A 19,773-nucleotide genomic window follows, 5' to 3' on the forward strand; every position below is an offset into this window, starting at 1 on the left:
ACAAACTTGACTGAAAATGTAATACAATCTTTAAAAACGGATTTATTTTTAATTGTTGAATGTTAGATAAGAATTTACCAGTATCTATTTTATTTTTATTTATTCATTTCCATAATTAGTATGTTTTAACATTATCATTTCTTTTTTTTGTAAACGACTACAAGTGTACACATTATAAATGGAATGTAAAATGATGTCAAAGATAAACTATTTCAATAGAAATATTGCGACTCATTATCACTGTCTTTTATCAGTGCGTCACTCTGCCTCCAAGATGTAGCAAAGAATAGCAAGTTATATTATTTGATGCTCTTGTGCTAGTCGATGTGGTATGTTGTATTCGTCTGCAAAACCCATTATGGATTCGTCTTGTTGTTAACAATGCGATATGTAACACAAATATTTTACATTTTATCTTGTGTTAATTGTGCCATTGATTTAAGATATCTCTAAACCGGTAATATCAAAAGTTCAGGATTCCAACAATATCAAACAAACAAGAGTATGCATTGGGAACATGTTTCCCATTGTGTCAAAGTATGCGTTACATAATGAAATCATGATTAAGGAAAAATAACGCTTAAATACAGCAGGTATTTGACTTTTGATGAATTAAAAATGACCTGTTTAAGAAAGAAATAGCATCCAGTTAATAACCATTTTATCCAAATACAACCTTGTACAATTAAGGCGACATTTCGATAAGTTTCATTCAAGCATAAAAATGTAAAAAAAAGATGTTAGGAACGCACCTGTAGTGATACACCATTTTGCATTGGTATTGATAGTTTAAGTCGCTTAAAAGGTATCATTAAACCTGCTTTGTTCATTAAGATTATATGTATATAACATTGTATATGCGATAAATAATTGTAACTCTCAGAGATTCGGATATTATACCCACCAACTCCACTCCTAACGTCACGGTAAGTCGTTTAAAGAACTTTTTCCAATACCACAAGTACACATTCCACTTAAATTAAACCGTGTGTCCCTTATACTTTAAAAGTAATAACTATTACCTTAACCATGTAGATAAGCATGCATTCACATCAAAACAATGTTCAAATTTCAATCCTCCTTCAGGTTGTCCAGTTGGGAAGTACGGAAATGGAAATTGCAATAACGACTGCACTTACTGCCTCGGTAACATATGTAACCCAACATCGGGAACATGTGGTACATATAAATACATGAGAGGATAAATTGCGCTTTTCTCGGTTTCAAAGTAACGCGAAAAAACGATCTAGCGAAAAAAATACAGTTCTTTTTTGCACAACAGTTGTCTTTCGCATTTCTTGTTGCGTGGAAAGGCAAAATAGCGCCATTTACTTTTCTTAAACGGAACGTTGTCGCACGACCAAACAGCGACGCACCGTTTATGAAAATAAAACGGCACTTTTTCACTTTGTTGTGCCGTCAAATCGCCGTTAAAAATCAACGTTGCTAAGGATCCAAGGTACATGTAAAGTACGACAAATATTTAGTACTACATTAAAGCTGTTGCGTATTGGAAGGTATTGTTGTCAGAACCCTGAATGTTTTCACTGTATACAACAAATTATACGGTTTAGACTCGTACTTTAAATGTCATAACAGAAGACATTTCTCAGTTTGGTCACAACGGACACAGGACGGAGGAAACCTTCTACATTCAGAGTAAATGGGATAATATTTAATTATAAAATGTTGGGAATAGCATTTAACAGTTAATTTGTATCTATAAACTCAATCCATCAAAAACCTTCGTCAATAAATTATCGTATATTAAATTTGCTTCATCGTCATATATTTCAGTCTATTATATCGACATTCTCCTTGTACAATGTAGATAATTTTTTCTATAATATATATGGACTTTGGTATTAGGATCCGATAATAGCGCAAACAACCTTGTAAGACATAAAATACACAACGGTATACATATCAAAATGAATTCAAAAGACATTTCACAACATGTAAATGTTCAACCTTATAGTGTCTGTATTGCTCTTGATACGTTCATACTTTGATGAACCAACTGTCCACCAGACTGTAACCTGACACAACAAGCGACCACAAATTGTATAGTTTGCTAATATGACAGTTTGGTTTTGATGCCTGCGTCATCCTTTTAATATTCTTCCTTAGTTTTCATCACTACATCTACAAGCATATACACAAACATTCAGTGCTGGGCGTGGTCCATCTGAGTATATGCCCGTGTCCGTCCATCTGTGAGATAGAATGTGGCGTGGCTAACTGCACATGAAGAAAACGTAATGACTGGTTATCATTAGAGCGATATAATTACAAAGAATAGTTCCTATTGTATAAAACATTAAAACGGATACCTTAGAGTAATTGTTAAAGTAGTGGGACGTCATATATTCCATTGTGACGTCAAAGCTTATGTCAATTGTCTTTTCCGATCAGAAAAGGAATAATGTATTCACATGAGAAACATACGATTTTTTTAGACATGAGTTCTGAATGATGTTAAAGATAAAGGTCCCCATACTCGTTATAGTTGATTATCATGTCTATCTAACTATCGTTAGTTAATTGCCAAACTGTAAAAGACACTCGGTCGATTTTGTGTATTTATACAATTAGAAAATAAACCAACGAAAGTTAGATACGCATGGTAACCCATTTGTATCCGTAGCAATTCATTAAATTACGATTTCAGACGATTGCGCTGCCGGATACTATGAAGATGTTGGGAATTGCAGTCACTGCCCGGTTAATTGTAAAGGAAATGTATGTGACAGTCCAACTGGAGCATGTTCAGGTACGACATAGCGCTACCCCTCGCCCCCTGAGACCAGGTCTATTTCCCGAGGCGAAGCCGAGGGAAATAGGCATGGTCAAGGGACACCAGAAACATGTTTTATCCCTCAACCCCAAACTTTAACCATTTTATTATACCGATACACACTGGAGAGATCGTTTTAACTAGAAAATATTTGTAAACCATAAGCTGTATAGCTTCACGTCCCAACTAGTCTTTTTGGTACTGTCCGGTCCCTTTCCTCGAGGGGAGTCTTAAGATCACTTTCATCCAGTTCCGAAAATCTTGACAGCGCCATAATTGAAGAAACAAGAGAAAGTGTTGTCTGCACAATAGGATGCGCGTTCAGTAGCAAGCTCCGCCCGCCTCATGCGTCGGTTCCGATTTCGGTGACAAGCTCCGCCCACCTCTCGCCTGATTGGCTCGGCGGAAAAACTCGGGTGTAGGTGTGTTTTAGTTCAGGAGCTGTGTTTTGGTTCCCAGACTAACACACACTTGACTAACACACAGTCAGGCAAAAGTGGGGATATATTCGATTTAACCAATTACTTTTATATAGAGTAATAAAGTAGAGGTATAATAACAACAATTATCAGACAGTAAGCAATACTGACGCATGCATACACATACTTTATTTTTGTCTCGGGGACCTTGTCGGGGAGCAAAGTCAAACAGTTGTACTGAGGTGTTTGTTACAATTTCATGGTGCAGTTTGCTGAAGAAGCACACAGCGCTTGCAAACTATCTATTCTACTAAGAGATCTTGTACATGTGAGTAGTTACTACAAATTGTTGATATAGGACATTTTACAACTGGGGAAGTAAAGTACCAGGATACAGAAGTGCTTAGTACTTTATATGGTCTACTTCTGTCATTTATTTCCTACATAATACTCATGTCCATTTTAAACATTCTACCTAAGTTGCAACGCCAAAGTTTGAAAAAAATCTGACATTTGTTATGCGGTTAAAGTGCTCAACTATCAGGGCAGTTTGATTACTATCGTCATCGAGATTATCTGCTCTTCAACATTTACATTACATCATTGTTTTTGTATCAGTTTATATGGAAACAATATTTAAACTCAGATCGGTGCATCTTTTTATAATAAGGGGAATAATGGGCGAGGTCCTGGATGTATTCGTAGTCTGGCTAAAGAACCAAAACGAAAGGCCGAAGCACAGAAATCGTCTAATCATATCCCAATCATTGTTTGTGGGAGAATCATGTTTAATTTCTTGTTATATCTCTTTATAATCACTGATCATACTGAAAAAAAGTCAAACTTATTGCAAAAGGACCAAAACGACAGGCCGAAGCACAGAAATCATCTTATCATATCCCAAAGGTTGGGATTTGTTTGTGGAAGAATCATAATTAATTTCTTGTTATATCTCATTATAATCACTGACCCTACTGAAAAAACAAAGTCAAACTTATTGCAAAAGAATGTATTTGTTATTTCCACATTGAGGGATAACATTTTAGTTTTGCTTTTGGTTTTTTATTTTGTTTTCTTTTCAGACTGTGATTTTGGATTTTATGGTGGTTTCTGTAATCAACCCTGCCCTCTTAACTGCAGAAATAATGTTTGCAACATGGACAACGGTCAGTGCACAGGTATTTTAAAGTTTCCGTTCACGTCACAGTCGGCTTTCGTAAGTAGAAATTAAAATTAAAATTGTTGAAAATCACTGTTTTAAGTATAGTATTAAAATGATATGGGAAATATTAATACCCCCTACTTTTATGGTTGGTATTACAGAGAAATCTCTGCTCCGCGGATATGTGGTTATCTAACCTGATGGTCTGCTTAAGTTTAAACAACCTTGTTACACCTTTAATGAAAGGGATGCCAAAACGTCGCATCGAAGTCAACGCATTTCAGATATATTTAGCTATAAGAGGCATTCTCAAGTTAAAGATATTTGTTGATCACGTATAATAAGAGATGATGTTTATTTATACGATAATATAAAATGATTTATTACACAGCAAGGAAGATATTTCCCCATCTTCCCGATGGGGATCTTTGATATTTATGTCCCACTATAATGATCACAAGCAACAATACTGGGTGTTTGAGTGATTGATATCGCAAACACTCCATGCATAACCCAAAAAAGTTCCCATTGTAGCGACAATATCGTTTCTTTCCTTCACCACAATTAGTACATTTTTCATTTTGTTTTTGTTATTGTTGAGTTTCGGTTATGTTTATTGGTTTTGTTATGTTTATTTTTTTTCCATTTTTTTGTTTTTAATTTTCTATTTTTTAATTAGATAGAACAACAAAAAATCCAGAATCATATAAATTAGTTTTCAGTGTTAAAGAAATGATTTAACTTTTATTAGACTGGTATTGGTCCGAGGCCATGTGTGGTTAACTGTATGCTAGGTTGGGTTGTTCTTGTGTAATACTAGCAAGGAACAGATCGGTATTAAATAAGGTATTGTTTTTGCTTATTTCTTCACAACGTATTTAGGTTATTCTGGAATGATGTTTTACAGAGACCCCATATATTCACTGCCTTTGAAACAAGGTTGAATGAGGTTATTTATACCTGTCAGTGCGCACGAACAGGTGTGTGACCGCACAACGCACCAAAAATACCGTGCGCACACCGTGCATACATCGTTCAAACACAGTCCGCACATCGTCCACCAATTCTGCGCACAACTGTGCGATTTAACCATCGTTCGTCCCGTTGTGCGCTTCTCTCCGCACAACTTTACGATTTGGTACAATTTGTTGATCAATATTATGGAATAAAAAAAACCCCGGAAAACTCGTATGCAATAATGTACACTGTTCATATTACTGTAATTTTTCATCACAGTAATAAAGATAACCTACACTTTTACAATGCGTGTAACACAGTATACAGTGACCGTTAGACTGTCAAGAATGGATTTGGCTCCTAGCTAGGTAACACAACAGGGAAATAACAATTTGCTGAGTAACCGTATGACCGTTATGAATACACAACTTGACGTTGAGTATTTGTTATTTGCATTCGTTCTGATCTATAGCTCCCCTTCGCCTGGTTTTCACACGTTGGCGAGTTACGTAAGTGCCCCGGGCGGGGAAAAACTACGGTTCAGGTAGAAAGTGGCTATGTTTACCTTTGTTGCCGAGACTGTGTTGTAATGTTACATGTGTCGATTAAGGTCGTTTAAAAAACACCGAACACACTATTTCTAAATTTAAGTGTAGACAGAAAGATTAGTGTATTCATACTAAATAACATACTAAACAATCAAGTTTATATGTTTAAACACCAAACCGTATATATTGTTTAGCCATTCCTCAATTTACATCAACCACGATTGTTATCGCACAACGTTCGTCGATCGTCCTCACAAATGTGCGCAAGCAATGATCGTCCAATTTTTTATCGTTCGCACTTCGTGCACACATCGTTCACACTCCGTGCACACATCGTGCGCACACCGCACATCGTGTAACGTTGTGCAATCCCACAACTGTATAATGTAATGTCGAGGTCGGTGACGAAACAATTAGAAAGCAGTCTTGAAAAATCATGAAATATTATTACTCTTCAGTCAAGGAATTGAGAAGGGTAATTAAAAAGATTCGATCGAATTGAAGGGAAATCAGTAATGATTAAAAAATTGTTTTACGTGTTGTACTGAGTAATCTTGAAAGCAATTAATTTAGTAATTAATAATACACAATGCATTCGCCAAAATAAGAAGAGCAATTTCATATTAAGTGCGCAACTATTACCCGTTTATTATCAACAAGGGATCATTTGGACTGGTACATTCCAGACGGCTGCTCCACTGGCTTTTCAGGCGTATACTGTAGATGTCCATTCAATTGTAGGAGCACTGACTGCCCTACTGGCAAGTGTACAGGTAATCATTTAATAGTATTGTAATACAAAGATAATGGTCAATATTCCGAGCAACTTCATTTAATAAAGCAGTTTAAGTGACAAGTTCATTATAATGACTGCTGGGATATAAATAAAAGAAATGAAGAAATCAATATTCTACATTTTGATATTTCAATTTTATTTCTGAAACAGACTTTTTTAGTTTTGATTGTATAATTTTTAAATCCGTAATAAAACCGGATAAATCATATAATAAATGATACTATTTTAGACTGTAACGATGGATTCTACGGACTAGCCTGTACACCTTGTCCTGTTGGCTGTAGCAGTAACGCATGTGACAAAACTACCAGCCATTGTTTACGTAAGTAGTGTTTATGATCAATGATGTTTTGAAGACATCACTGGGGTTCTAACACTTAAAGTTACGATACACTCGATTACAAATTGTAGGCGTTGTAAATACCTCAAGTTAGAGATAAAACAAACTGATGTTCATTCACAAAACTAAAGACGCTGCTTTCTGATACTGAATATGAAGAAGTTCATGCATAATGTGAAACGTAAAAAAGTATTATATTGTCTTGCCGCATTTGACAATCGCAATTTTTTTCTTTAACACTTTTTTATCTTCTACGTTATATTGGTTACCGACTGCTGTGTCTCCAAATGTATTTTTTTTATATTGGATAAAATGCAGGGGTATTGAAACAGATTGATTTAAATCAACTATATTCCGTTATATATCATTATCATCATTTAAATAAATGATGAGGGAGGCGGGTTTGTACAATTGCATTACAGACTTTTTCAATGATCAAATGCTGGTTGAAAGCAATGAACAACATGTTCTATAAAGTTAAAAAAAGTTACAGCAATACATGCATAATTGGTTTGAAAACACAAACAGTTCCATAGTAAAGTCAATAACATGACAATGACATAAGCTGCCAAACAACTATGAGATATCGTTGGTTTTGACACTTCAGTATCAGTCCTTGTCTTGTTGCGGCAATCAATCATTTGTGAGCTCCCCTGGTCCTAAAGATTACATGGGATAAAAAGCTGACAAGTTTGCTGTGGTTTATGACGTTGTCCTGTTTGCAATGTGATATGAGAAAAACCCCATAGATAATGTTAAGAAGTTGAGCTAATTAATTTAGGTGTAAACGGAGTTTTACTGATCATGTAATATGTCTTAAATGTTATATAAACCTGCAATAGCAGCGATCATAGTGAAATGAGATTAATTCGAAGAGAGATTAATAGCATTTATTACTTGTAACTGAGCGAGATCGGGTTATCTCAGTCGAGGGTTAAGATTATGTAACACAATCCCAACCGAGGCGTAAGCCGAGATAAGGATGTTACAGAATCTTAGCCCGATACTTAGATAACCCGATCTTGCTCAGTTACAGGTAATTTATTTTTTCTCTCGCATCTTTTACTACTTAATCTACATTTGAATGCTTCCGCATAAAAATGTAGTCCGTCCTTACATAGATAACAACGTATTTCACAGATTATATTGTATCTACAACATCAAATATCTAACAACGTCAAAACTACATATAACGACAAAAACAGAACATGTATCATGCAGATTGTTAATTGCAAGCAGTAAACGTGCGGAGGAATACATCGCATTGTAAAAATTCGGCTAAATGTCACGTTAATGTACAAGACAGATCGGATGATATAGAAAATCTGTCATAGGGTATGACGTGGGGTATCGCTGTCTGAGTGTTGAGTAAAGGTGATTTCATAACAAAATAAGTTAGCTATTTCGCCCAGATGAAATTTGTGGTTATATTGGAAATATCACAGTTAAATAACATTTGAAAGCTTATATTACTTTTTTTGTGATAAAAGCTACATTGTACTGTACAGTTATTAAATCTGTATAATGAAACCTATTATATAGATATAAATGAAATTAAGCCTATTTGAACAGATTGCGATGACCCACTGTGAAGATCAAATTTGAAAACAAATGAGAGAAACAGGCCTTATTGGCTTCTTGCTTGTTTTTATAAGTGTGGTATCGGAAGCTATTGGAGAATAATAATGTAGTTCATTATAAATATCGACTACATCGACTCAAGTTTCTGTCTTCTGCATATTTATTTAAATTCTTTACAGAATGTGATAGTGGATTTTACGGTAGTTTTTGCAATCAGTCCTGTCCTGTACATTGTAAAAACAACGTTTGTTACATGGTCAACGGTCAATGTGTAGGTAAGAAAAACTTCCAATAATCAAAAATGACAACGTTGTAACTTGTTAGAAAGACAAAATCTAAACGTGATATTTATAAAATTCACATTTAAGAAACGTCAAACAACATTCATCAATTGGAGAGTATGTATCTACAAAAGTGTCTTACTCATTAATGCATTTAATGAACGTATCAAACGTGTCGCAACGTTTCAAGACCGACCGGTCCCTTTATCGAGCGATTTGTTGTTTAGCTGTAAAATAAATCATCAAATAATCATCTGTTTAACCCACTACTGATTTAAACGGGATATGGGGATATATCTACAACCAACCAGCACCTTATTCGGTACAGTGTATATCGATAGGGAAAATGCCAGGCAGTTGAAGGACAAAACAAGTCAATAATTTCATCACATCGTTATACAGGTTAGTCACAGCTTGACAAACTGACCAGTACACAAGTAAGTGAACTGCTGTACTAACAATAACTTGCGTAAGGACATTTTGTAATACAAAATGCACACCACTTTCATAGTGAAGCAGTTTGAAAGGACTTGGGAATTAGATTTAAATTTTCAAATGGATATACAAAGGTTACATTCCTGCAACCACTACTATCCTTATCAATACAATTAAAAACAACATCAAAGAACCCTGCGATCTAAGATAAATACACTTTATCCATGTAAGAAGTTGAAGTCAACTCTTGTATATTTGAATGTTTTTATAAATCATTCAAGTTGATGTATTCTATGAGTCAAAGATTATCAGACAGAGTGATCATTCAACATTCAGTTGTATAGTCGTAATCATTATTTAGGTCGGTACTACAACATACTGGATATGGCAATATTTTCAGACTGTAATGATGGATACTACGGGCCAGCCTGTACACCTTGTCATGTTGGATGTAGCAGTAATACATGCGACAAAATGTCAGGAACTTGTTTAAGTATGAAGTATCATGATCAACTTTCAGGAAACCACTGGGCTCCTTGAAAATATTGATATACCTTTACCCATATTTTTATCTACATCATAGTGATTACTGATCGATGGTTTTCTAGCGGCGTCGTTTATAATTTGCTAGAGAAAGATATCTAAGAACAGATTGCTATTAGTTATGTTCAGTAGTTTTATTATTATTAAATGAAATCTGTAATGATGAAAGATTTAGTTTTATACTAATGATTCGCTGTTTGTACATAATATGATGTTGTTGTGGATACAATGAATACCATATTTTACTGGTTTTTGTTACTTTTAAGGAACTATTCCAAATTGATAGTTGTCTACAACTAGCTTATAAATAATAGGCAAAACAGTGCGATATTTATCACCAAGCAATGCAATTTATAATAAGAAGAATCAAAGTAGATTTTTCGTCCAATATCGCATCTGCAAAAGAGATATCAATATGTGTATATGTATTTAATTTTGACACTAAAGCATTTAATTTCAAAATTGTTTATATAGACAAATGCTACTTCTAGACATGATTGTGTCGAACATGTAACGCAAAGTTATGTTGTATCCTGAAACTTTATTATATGTAATTCGAAGAAATTTTATGCAAATTTCAAAATGACCCCTGAAATTCAAAATTTACATATAAGTTATATTATAAAAGATAAATTTGTTTAATGTGTACGTTTATCTTGTCTTGCTTTGAACAGTATAAGCCTTTGGTAAAAGATTGTCTATTTCTATAGAAAGGATACATGCATATTTGATCAATTATATAGACCATGCATTATCGAACTGTAATACATGGGTTCCTGCAGGAGTCATTTTGCATGTGCACCGTGGAGTATTTTATGTGCAGTGCTAGCTTTTTATAAATGTTATAATTTCAGACTGTAATGATGGATTCTACGGACAAGCCTGTTCACCTTGTCCTGTTGGCTGTAGCACTGACACATGCGACAAAACGGCAGGAAATTGTTTCCGTAAGGATATTAAATTTCAGTAACTGATCTTCATATTAATGATAAAACAAATATTTGCCCTGTGTGTTTTACTTGTGATATCATCAACGAGCATTTGCTTTTTCAATTCAATAACGTGTGTCTATTTATGAATTTGTGAGGAGACTATTCAATAGTTTACGATAAGTAATATATATATATATGAAACTCTTTGATGCACTTATTTCATTATGGCTTTTTAATATTTATTATTAGATTGTTAGGTTGGATCCTATGGCAATTTCTGTAACCAGTCTTGTCCTGCATACTGTAAAAACAACGTCTGTAACATAGAGAACGGCCAGTGCACAGGTAAGAAAAGCTAATTCTTGCTAATGAAACATTGATGAGAAATGAAAGGACATTTACGATGAGTTGTAGACGTTAATTTTATAATAGTTAACATAATTGTACTGTTGTCATATGATAGTGATTTCATAATATCGAGATAACATTCAACAATATAAAAGAAATAATATACGTTGGCCTACACACGTACATACACGAACCACAGCCTCCGGGCTCAATCCACATGTTATAGCTTGTAAGAGTAATATATTATATTTTTACATTCTTACCAATGAGATATATTGAAAAATATTTATTCCACAAAAGTGAATGTTTTCACTGATGAAAAATATCACAAATGCTTATTTGACCAATAAAACACTGATTATAAACTGCCATGAATAACATACCAATCAGAAGACCTGGCATTATAGAAGTGACCCAAATATTCAAAGCCTAGTTAACTTAACGATACGCAGGGCTCGTGAAAATCCGTCTGAGACATTCTACTGTCTAGATTAATAAACTGTTACCTACATATTTATCACGGGTAAACTATTCTCTGTGGGAAGCACAGCGTTTAATTCCACAGGTAGCTTTCATTTTTATAAATGGAAGCCAGCAGATTATGCAGGCCAGTGATTTTAACAATGTGATCAAAGGAAACTTATGTGAATTGAAACACGGTGTCAGCGTCTCCAAGTTTCAAGTTAGGCTAACCGATCGGCAGAAAGAATAAGAAAATCATGGTCATCTTTGACAGTGATTAGTTACAACTTTCATAAGTAGTGTTGATATTATATAAACAGAATAAGTATTGACAAAACCACTCTGATTTTTCCCCACTCCCAACCATGAGATTCGGCGCTTATCAACAACGCGTGGCGATCTGAGTTGATATGACGGGACTTTTATTTTAATGATTAAATTACTATAGTCATTTGCCACTCTTTATGAAAAAATTGAACTAAGTATCTACCTGATTAAAATAACTTCTTAAAGGATTTTAATAATGAGTTTTTACATTTTTTTTTATTTTGCAGAGAGGACTATATTTTTTGGCATATATAAATGACATAGATGGAGTATTGTCAGCTTGATGTGTCGCTTCGCGTTCTGAGATAGATTTTCGTAAAAAAATGAAATAAATAGAATATCTTACAGTATCTTTAGTAATACCAACTTTATTTTACGTGTGTGTCATATATTTTGATATTTTTTACGAGTATGCAGACACTGTTTAATACTCTCTATTTACTAGCCATTTTTGTCGATAAATCGGGTGACTTATTAACCGATGTTTTCAGATTGTGCTGTTGGAATATATGACAGTTTGTGTAGCCAGCTTTGTCCTATTAATTGCAGGAACAACGTCTGTAATCTAGACAACGGTCAATGTATAGATAATACATACATCATTTAATCAAAAACTTTTACATGTACCTGGTAAATTATGATAACCATACAGATAACAAGATGCATCAAATATCTGTGCAAGCCTATTATTACCTCTAGCAAAAAAGATTTTGGACCAACAATCTCGTAGTTACCAGTAAATTAATTCGTTAATACAGCATATGATTAGCTTGTATCACGACCTGAATTAAGGCACACCCAATAATCGAACAGCTTACTTCTAAAACAAATTTGGACTTATTATCTTAAAATAACGACATACATGTAGAACTTTTTCGTTAATGTTGTATAAATGTCAATACCACAGATTGGTTTCCTAATAAGATAATGCTATTCCTAGCATAACCGCAATATATAAATTTGTGTGTACATAATGCAGCGATAGGTGTCAATCTTTATTAAGAAAATCATGATAGTCAAAACGTACAATAATTGTATCGTAGAATTACATGTATGCTGTGATTGAGAAATAATGTTAACTTCAGATGACCAAGCAAATATGTTTGTAATTGATCTATTTGATAATCAAATATTTGATTCGCGATGGTAACTATTCTGATGCATGTACCACAACATCTAGATTTGTATATTACGAACAAAAAGATAATGATATTATGACATTTAATTCAGATTCTGGGAGGAAATTAAACGTGTTTCAATTTTCTAGAATGTGAAGCCGGCTTCTATGGCACTGAGTGTAACCAGTCTTGTCCTGAAAACTGTCAAGACACTTTATGTCACAGAAGTAGTGGAGAATGCGAAGGTATGATCGTTTAGTTGTATCAATGTAAATCTAACTTGGATATGGCTTGAAACATTTTTTTTATACTTTATTCAAATTTCAGGAAGATGCTGGAATAGTATCGAAAGTTTGTCCTTTTTAATCACCAGATTCTTGAATGAAACGTTTATCAATATTAACTAAATGTGATCAAGTATCAATATCTCGTTTAACAGTTCTCATACCTACTTGAACCTATCAATAGAAAAAGATAAATAAATAAATAAAACAATAGAGGATAACTTTTTATCAGTTTTATCATGTTTTCTTGATTATAACAATGGTACATGATAATAAGTTAAGATGACTGTGACAAATAATGAAAACTTCATACTGAGGAGTTAGTATTTTGAGGTAGGAACGTGCAGGCAAAAGTCGGAGCTAAACATGTACTTTATACAAACATGCTGATTCAACGAAAAAAATGTTTGATCATTTAATGTTTACTTTATCTTTTTGGATTAATTAGAATATCAAAAGAATAATTAATAATTACTTCGTTGATTAAGTTGAATAGTATATCAACTGATATTGTAATATATCCACCATTAAAATGATTTCCGATAAAAAGAGCTAATACTTTGTGTTCGTCCTAAAGCAATAGATAAATAAAATGACTATAGATACGACTAACGAGAATTTGTATGCAAAATCCCAAATGACATGTAGGTGGAAAAAATATGTCATTTTCTAGAAAATCGTACGCCTATTAAATCGAATTATCTGATGGGATTAACAACTTCGTTAATGCTATACCAGTTTACACTTTTCGTTATGTTCAATTGTACCAAAAGACTAATAAAAAGTAAAATTCCAAAAATCATAATCCTTACAGGAACAGATCCTAGTTTGGGTAAGGGGGTGTGTAAATGGGACCCAAGCTCCCCTGCAAAGTCTCGATTACATATTTACCCCGCGCTCTGGGTCTAATCTTTCTGACACTGTATACATATTATGTTTTAATTGTACCATAAACTATCTTTATCAAAAATTACAACGACGAAAAATATTTTGTGTTATGGGGTCGTATTTAATATTGCTGGATTTTCAATCTTGAAATTGACAAACGTTGACAAGTTCAAGCTGGCATTGTAATTAGAGATAATGAGCAATTTTTCATATGACCATCATAATTTATTTTGAAAACTGATCATACCCAAGTGCACATAAGAACAGGGTCTTATTCTCCTTGAACTGTCTAGGGGTCGCCATCTCAATATTTTATTTATTTTTTCATATTTTCCCTTGCTCCTTCAATTTTGATTTAAAATACCGTTTTGTATAATACTTTAGTATCGCCTCTTTTTATTTTGAAATACACAAATCAAATTACCATGTACAGTACTATTTATTCAGGATTTTTTATGACGTCTGAGTATGCTTGCGCTTGTAGTATGTGTAGCCGGTTTTTATGGCAGCCAATGTTCAGAGTTGTGTGGCAATTGTCAAGGTGTGAGTTGCGACAAGGATATGGGGGACTGTGCGATAGGATGTACAGAAGGATGGACTGGAGACACATGTGACACAAAAGGTAATATTTTTTATACATTTGGGACTTTATCCTATCAAACAGTTTCTAAAAGTGATCTGTTCAGTATTTAGTGTATTTATAAGATTAAATTTCAACCTTATGTGAAGAATATAATAACAAAGAGACACCCCAACTCGAAAAATGAAAAGGGGGGACAACACATACAAAATGATAACTAAGGGGAAATCCATGGCATACACAGTACAAATCATCACTTTGTATGCTGTAGTGGTAATTATAACGAAAGGGGACGCCTTACACGCCGCAGTTGGAATAGGCGCTGGATCAGGAGTGGTTATACTGGTTCTAGTCATCGTGATCATTGTACTGGCCAGACGTCTGACGATGAAGCGAGGTGACACCGCAGGTGCTTCTCGTATGACAGATATATCATTGTCCAGAACTGCAAACGAGCTAAATAAAGATCAAGGTGAACATCTATGTGACGGTATGATAAATAAAAGCAAACTATAACGCAAATCTAAATATGTTTCAGTTGTTTTACACAGAAGCAATTTCTTTCCCGATTCTACTACACTTGTATATTCACATAAGAACTATCAATCGTTTGAAACGATTGTTTGCAACAAGAGCGATTACAATGGAAAAAAGCAATAGTTTCCAAAATGATATGGTTTGTAAAAAAGGAAACCGCGATACCTTGATTACAATTTTTCCTGCTTTCAAACTAACTTCGAACGGTGTTAGGATATATCAACTTTACGGCCTACTTTCTCATGTTAATAACATTACAATCATCTTAACAGAATAAAAATCAGTCTATGTTTGTGTTGCATTTTCCAGATAATACCTACGACGAAATAACAACTCAAAACAAGGAACAAACCATTGCCCAGATCTCCCGCACTGAGGCAAATTATGAACAGCTTGGACGCAGGGAGGTGGAAATTCCTCATATATACAACACAACAGATGTTGACGAGAAAACTTAGGGCACTGGTTCTTGTTAACTGGATAGTTCCATCCTTCAACACAACGTAACCGTGTTACTGGAACTAACTTACACACCTACAGTTATTGCTGTGATGACTTCGTCTCATAACTTAGCACAATAATATGTAGGTGATGAACCTTTAAATTGTTGTCAATTCTTGTGTGATTTTTTACGTTGTCACAATATCTAAACGTTAGTTTTATTACTGTAGAACCCAAACATGTGTCATATATCCTGTCACTGTTAAGGTAAAGCATAATATGCATTGAACAAATAGATATCTTTATCTTCATGGGCCCAAAGAAAGAGTTTTATCAAACAAATTATCAACAACAACAAACAAATAGTAAAAGTTATAATCAAGAAAATAATGCAAGAAGGTATCTCACTCATAAAAAGCTCTCGTTCATTAACAATAAATAAAAATCACCAATAACTAAGTGCCTAGCAAGACCATACGTGATCGGAGATGCAGATATTTAACATGTTGAGCGAGACGTTATTCAAAGTCCATATGAAATTACCTGGCTTGTAGTTGAGACTGTTGGAAAACCGTAAGAATAAAACTGGTATGTATTCAATATAAATTTAAGTTACATATGTATAGCATATTTACTGAGTAGCATAAGATGCTGCCCTGTTCGTGTACATCTAACGCATGGTCAATTTCACTATCAGGTGGAGATCAGGTTGAGTTATATACATGTACATTATGGAAGAAACAAAATGTTCATGTATCATTAGTATGCACGTGAATGAGGCAAACACACTCTGCATCAACTAGTAAATCAATATAGAGCTGTATCTTTTAAAAATAATATAATGTATTTTATTACTGTATTTTACATGTAATTTATTAGGTTACACTGCTTCTGAAATCATATTGACTTTTTTCATATTGACCTTGGAAAGAAAACTGACAAATTGTATTCACGTATATATACCAATTGATTCTTACTGGCCAAATTCATGTTACTAAAGGATTACAAACAAGTTCTGTCGTTGCATATTAACACATCTTCTTTTTCTTGCGGATTGGATGTTTTTTATGTCTGAATGATCTGATTTATATCAACTGTGATGTATTTGAACATTTCCGGTAGGGTTACATTAATATCGTGTATCTTATTAGCATATACTGTACAGTACTGTATTGTGAGTATTGTTTTAAAAGTATACCACTATAAACGCAAGAATATGGACACCTCATTTTCTGGTTGATGTTTTTGTTTATGTCACCTTACAAGTATAACCAAAAATATATCATATGCTTCAGCAGAAATATATCCCAATCATAGTCCCGAGTATATGTAAACAGAAAATCATTGATACACATAAACCTATGCTCAATTCAAATTCGGCATCATTCTCCCTCTTAAAATGTTGTGTATCGTTACATATAATATCCTACTTTATGGTATCGTTTTACTTTGAACCTTGCCACAAACTATAGTCTTAATCGGAGTTCGGAGTACAATGAGTCAAATGTATGTAACCATCTGATAAGGAAAACAATAGACTACTTCCTAGATTTGATGGCTGATTAACCTATAAATAAACTCCACTAGATATTATAATACTTAGTTCATTTACCAGAATAAATAATGACAATAGAAAAAAAAACTGGGGGGGGGGGGGGGGGGGGGTCTAGACATTGATATTTTCTTAAATGGATTCCTGAAATTACGAAAAGCAGCAGCTGGCACCTGTAAGCAAATATACCATAGAAACGTTGGTAAAGGGAGATGATGTGAAGAATATGTGCAACTGTAAACGACGCGTGTCCTGTGTTGAAAGAGATTCACAGATGCCAACGGAAACATGACTGAAAAGGATAGAATGTAGGAGAGGAAAATGTTCAGAAGGTAGCTTGATTTATTTAGTTAATGATTTCTGGTTTCTGTCCATGGTTATCGAGGATTATTTCATGGTTCCCTACACACGGCGCGACATTTATGACGCCGATACAAACAGAGAAAGGCACTACACTGACAGCAAACCTTACATGATGATTTAAATGTTTTACATGTTAACGAACATATTCATAATTGTGCTAACAAAAAATTCACGGTTATCCCTATATACTAAATGTATTCTCCCAATGTTATAAAAAGGGAAACCAAAGAACCCGGTCTGAATAGTTCACAATAAACGTATTTTTATAAGACAATTATCGTGAAAGGGAGACAAGGGATATCCCATACTTTGTATTGTTTGTGACTTGATAGTATTGATGACGTCCTAATTTAATGTGCACTCAGTTAAAGGCTAAGAGACTTTTTCTGTTATTTGTTTTTCGTTATATATATATATATATGCATGTACCAACTAGGAAGTTTATACAGGTCTAGGGATACAATTACACAGGTATTCACTGAGGATTAAGATATGTATATATATCAAATGGATCGGTACACTTTAAGCCTTACTTTTGTAGTTATTTAAAATGTTAAACGAATCTTGGTTCAACTTCTATATTATTGTGCTATTTTATCCAAAGTATATGAAATAAATAGATCGCCCCGTTCTTTTATGTGCAAAATGAATAACTAAAATTTGACAAACTCAGTTGTCGTCTGCACTGTCATTATTACTTCTTTGCATTAATGTGTATACAGAAGAGCTTAGGTTTACCGATGTATATTAACAACTTTACCGATTCTAAATCAGTCAGGTGTAATCCTCAATGAATACCTGTGTTTTGTATCCTAGACCTGTTTGAACTTCCTGGTTAGTAAGCTGTTTTACAGATTAGGTGTTTGACTTATAGCCGACCAGACATGAGGCTTTACCGCTACATATTCCCGCTGGTCATCTGGTCAGTACTGAGAACGTTGACGTTGGCTAAGGCATCAGGTGAGAACTCCTATTGAAATTCATGTAACAGTCACAGCACTGACACCATCGCCCTCATTAAGATATGCAGGCGTTACTTCGTGATCATTTCGTCACATTATTGCATATTTTACCAACCGGCTAAGTCAAATAAGAAAGATTTTAATGTTATGCTACAACTAGAATGAAATATCTTTAATGTAACCTGACAGGATATCCAAAGCTATTTTGTGTGATTTATCCTACGTAGCCTTCAACAATGTCTGTAAATGCATGGTCAGTGTAACGCTCCGGTGCAGTAATCGAATGTTGTGCATGTAAACCATAATAAATAGCAAGGAGTGCTTGTTAGGTTAGTGTGTTTATAAGTGTATAGATAACACTCAATAATTGTAGAACAGAACATGTCACTCCTCATATCAGTCTGTGGGTGCCAGGTATGGATTACAATCGCATGGAACACTGACTGATCGGCTGATTTAGCTCTGCGAGTCCTTAAATAGAACCTCGAAATTACGAAAAGCGTTAGCTGGCACCTTTACCATAAACAGGTTAGTAAAGGGAAATCATATGAAGAATTTGTAAACAACGCTCATTCTGTTTCGCAAAAATACACGAGTGTCGAAGGAAGACGGCTGATAAGGGGAAAGAGAACAAAATTGTCAGGAAGTAGAATTATCAGTCCGTAGGTGCCATTTTATAAGTGTTTCAAAACCATTTTACTGTTTATAGTGCCTGTATGTCTTTTTTCTCATGTAACTAGATATCTGCACATAGAATTACAAGTACTAAATAATATAGGTATGAACATTTTTGATGCCTGCTTATGTTTAAAATCACGTCTTTACGGACTTGACATATGTATCTCTATATTAACCCCTTTGAGTGTGCAAGTTGTCCTTTATATATGTATTCGCTGTCGATCGTGCACGTGTGTACGCGGTCACTGAATAAACTTTTGACTATCACAGTGGTTCACTAAAAGGTACACATTATTAGTTATATGGTTTGTTACTGACCTACTATGGAACCAGAGAGGGTCAGTACAATTCATAGGGGGTAAGGCCGAATTTATCGCATCGAGGACTTTTTTATACTCCCTTTTGATACACATTAAAATTAAGTAAACATGTATTTATAAAA

At 34.2% G+C, this 19,773-nt stretch overlaps 1 protein-coding gene across 1 annotated transcript; it reads left to right on the plus strand.

Annotated features, from left to right (window-relative positions):
• The first annotated feature begins 2,692 nt into the window (after positions 1-2,692).
• LOC110459308 (multiple epidermal growth factor-like domains protein 10) lies at positions 2,693-15,832 on the plus strand. The gene is made up of 8 exons (XM_021511496.1): positions 2,693-2,773; positions 4,299-4,394; positions 10,714-10,806; positions 11,049-11,136; positions 13,196-13,291; positions 14,703-14,840; positions 15,070-15,270; positions 15,645-15,832. The coding sequence occupies exons 1-8, from the start codon at positions 2,693-2,695 to the stop codon at positions 15,791-15,793; spliced, it is 942 nt and encodes a 313-aa protein (XP_021367171.1). The 3' UTR covers positions 15,794-15,832.
• The last annotated feature ends 3,941 nt before the right edge of the window (positions 15,833-19,773 follow it).

Source organism: Mizuhopecten yessoensis, unplaced genomic scaffold, assembly GCF_002113885.1.
Source record: "Mizuhopecten yessoensis strain PY_sf001 unplaced genomic scaffold, ASM211388v2 scaffold10023, whole genome shotgun sequence".
Lineage (NCBI taxonomy): Eukaryota > Metazoa > Mollusca > Bivalvia > Pectinida > Pectinidae > Mizuhopecten > Mizuhopecten yessoensis.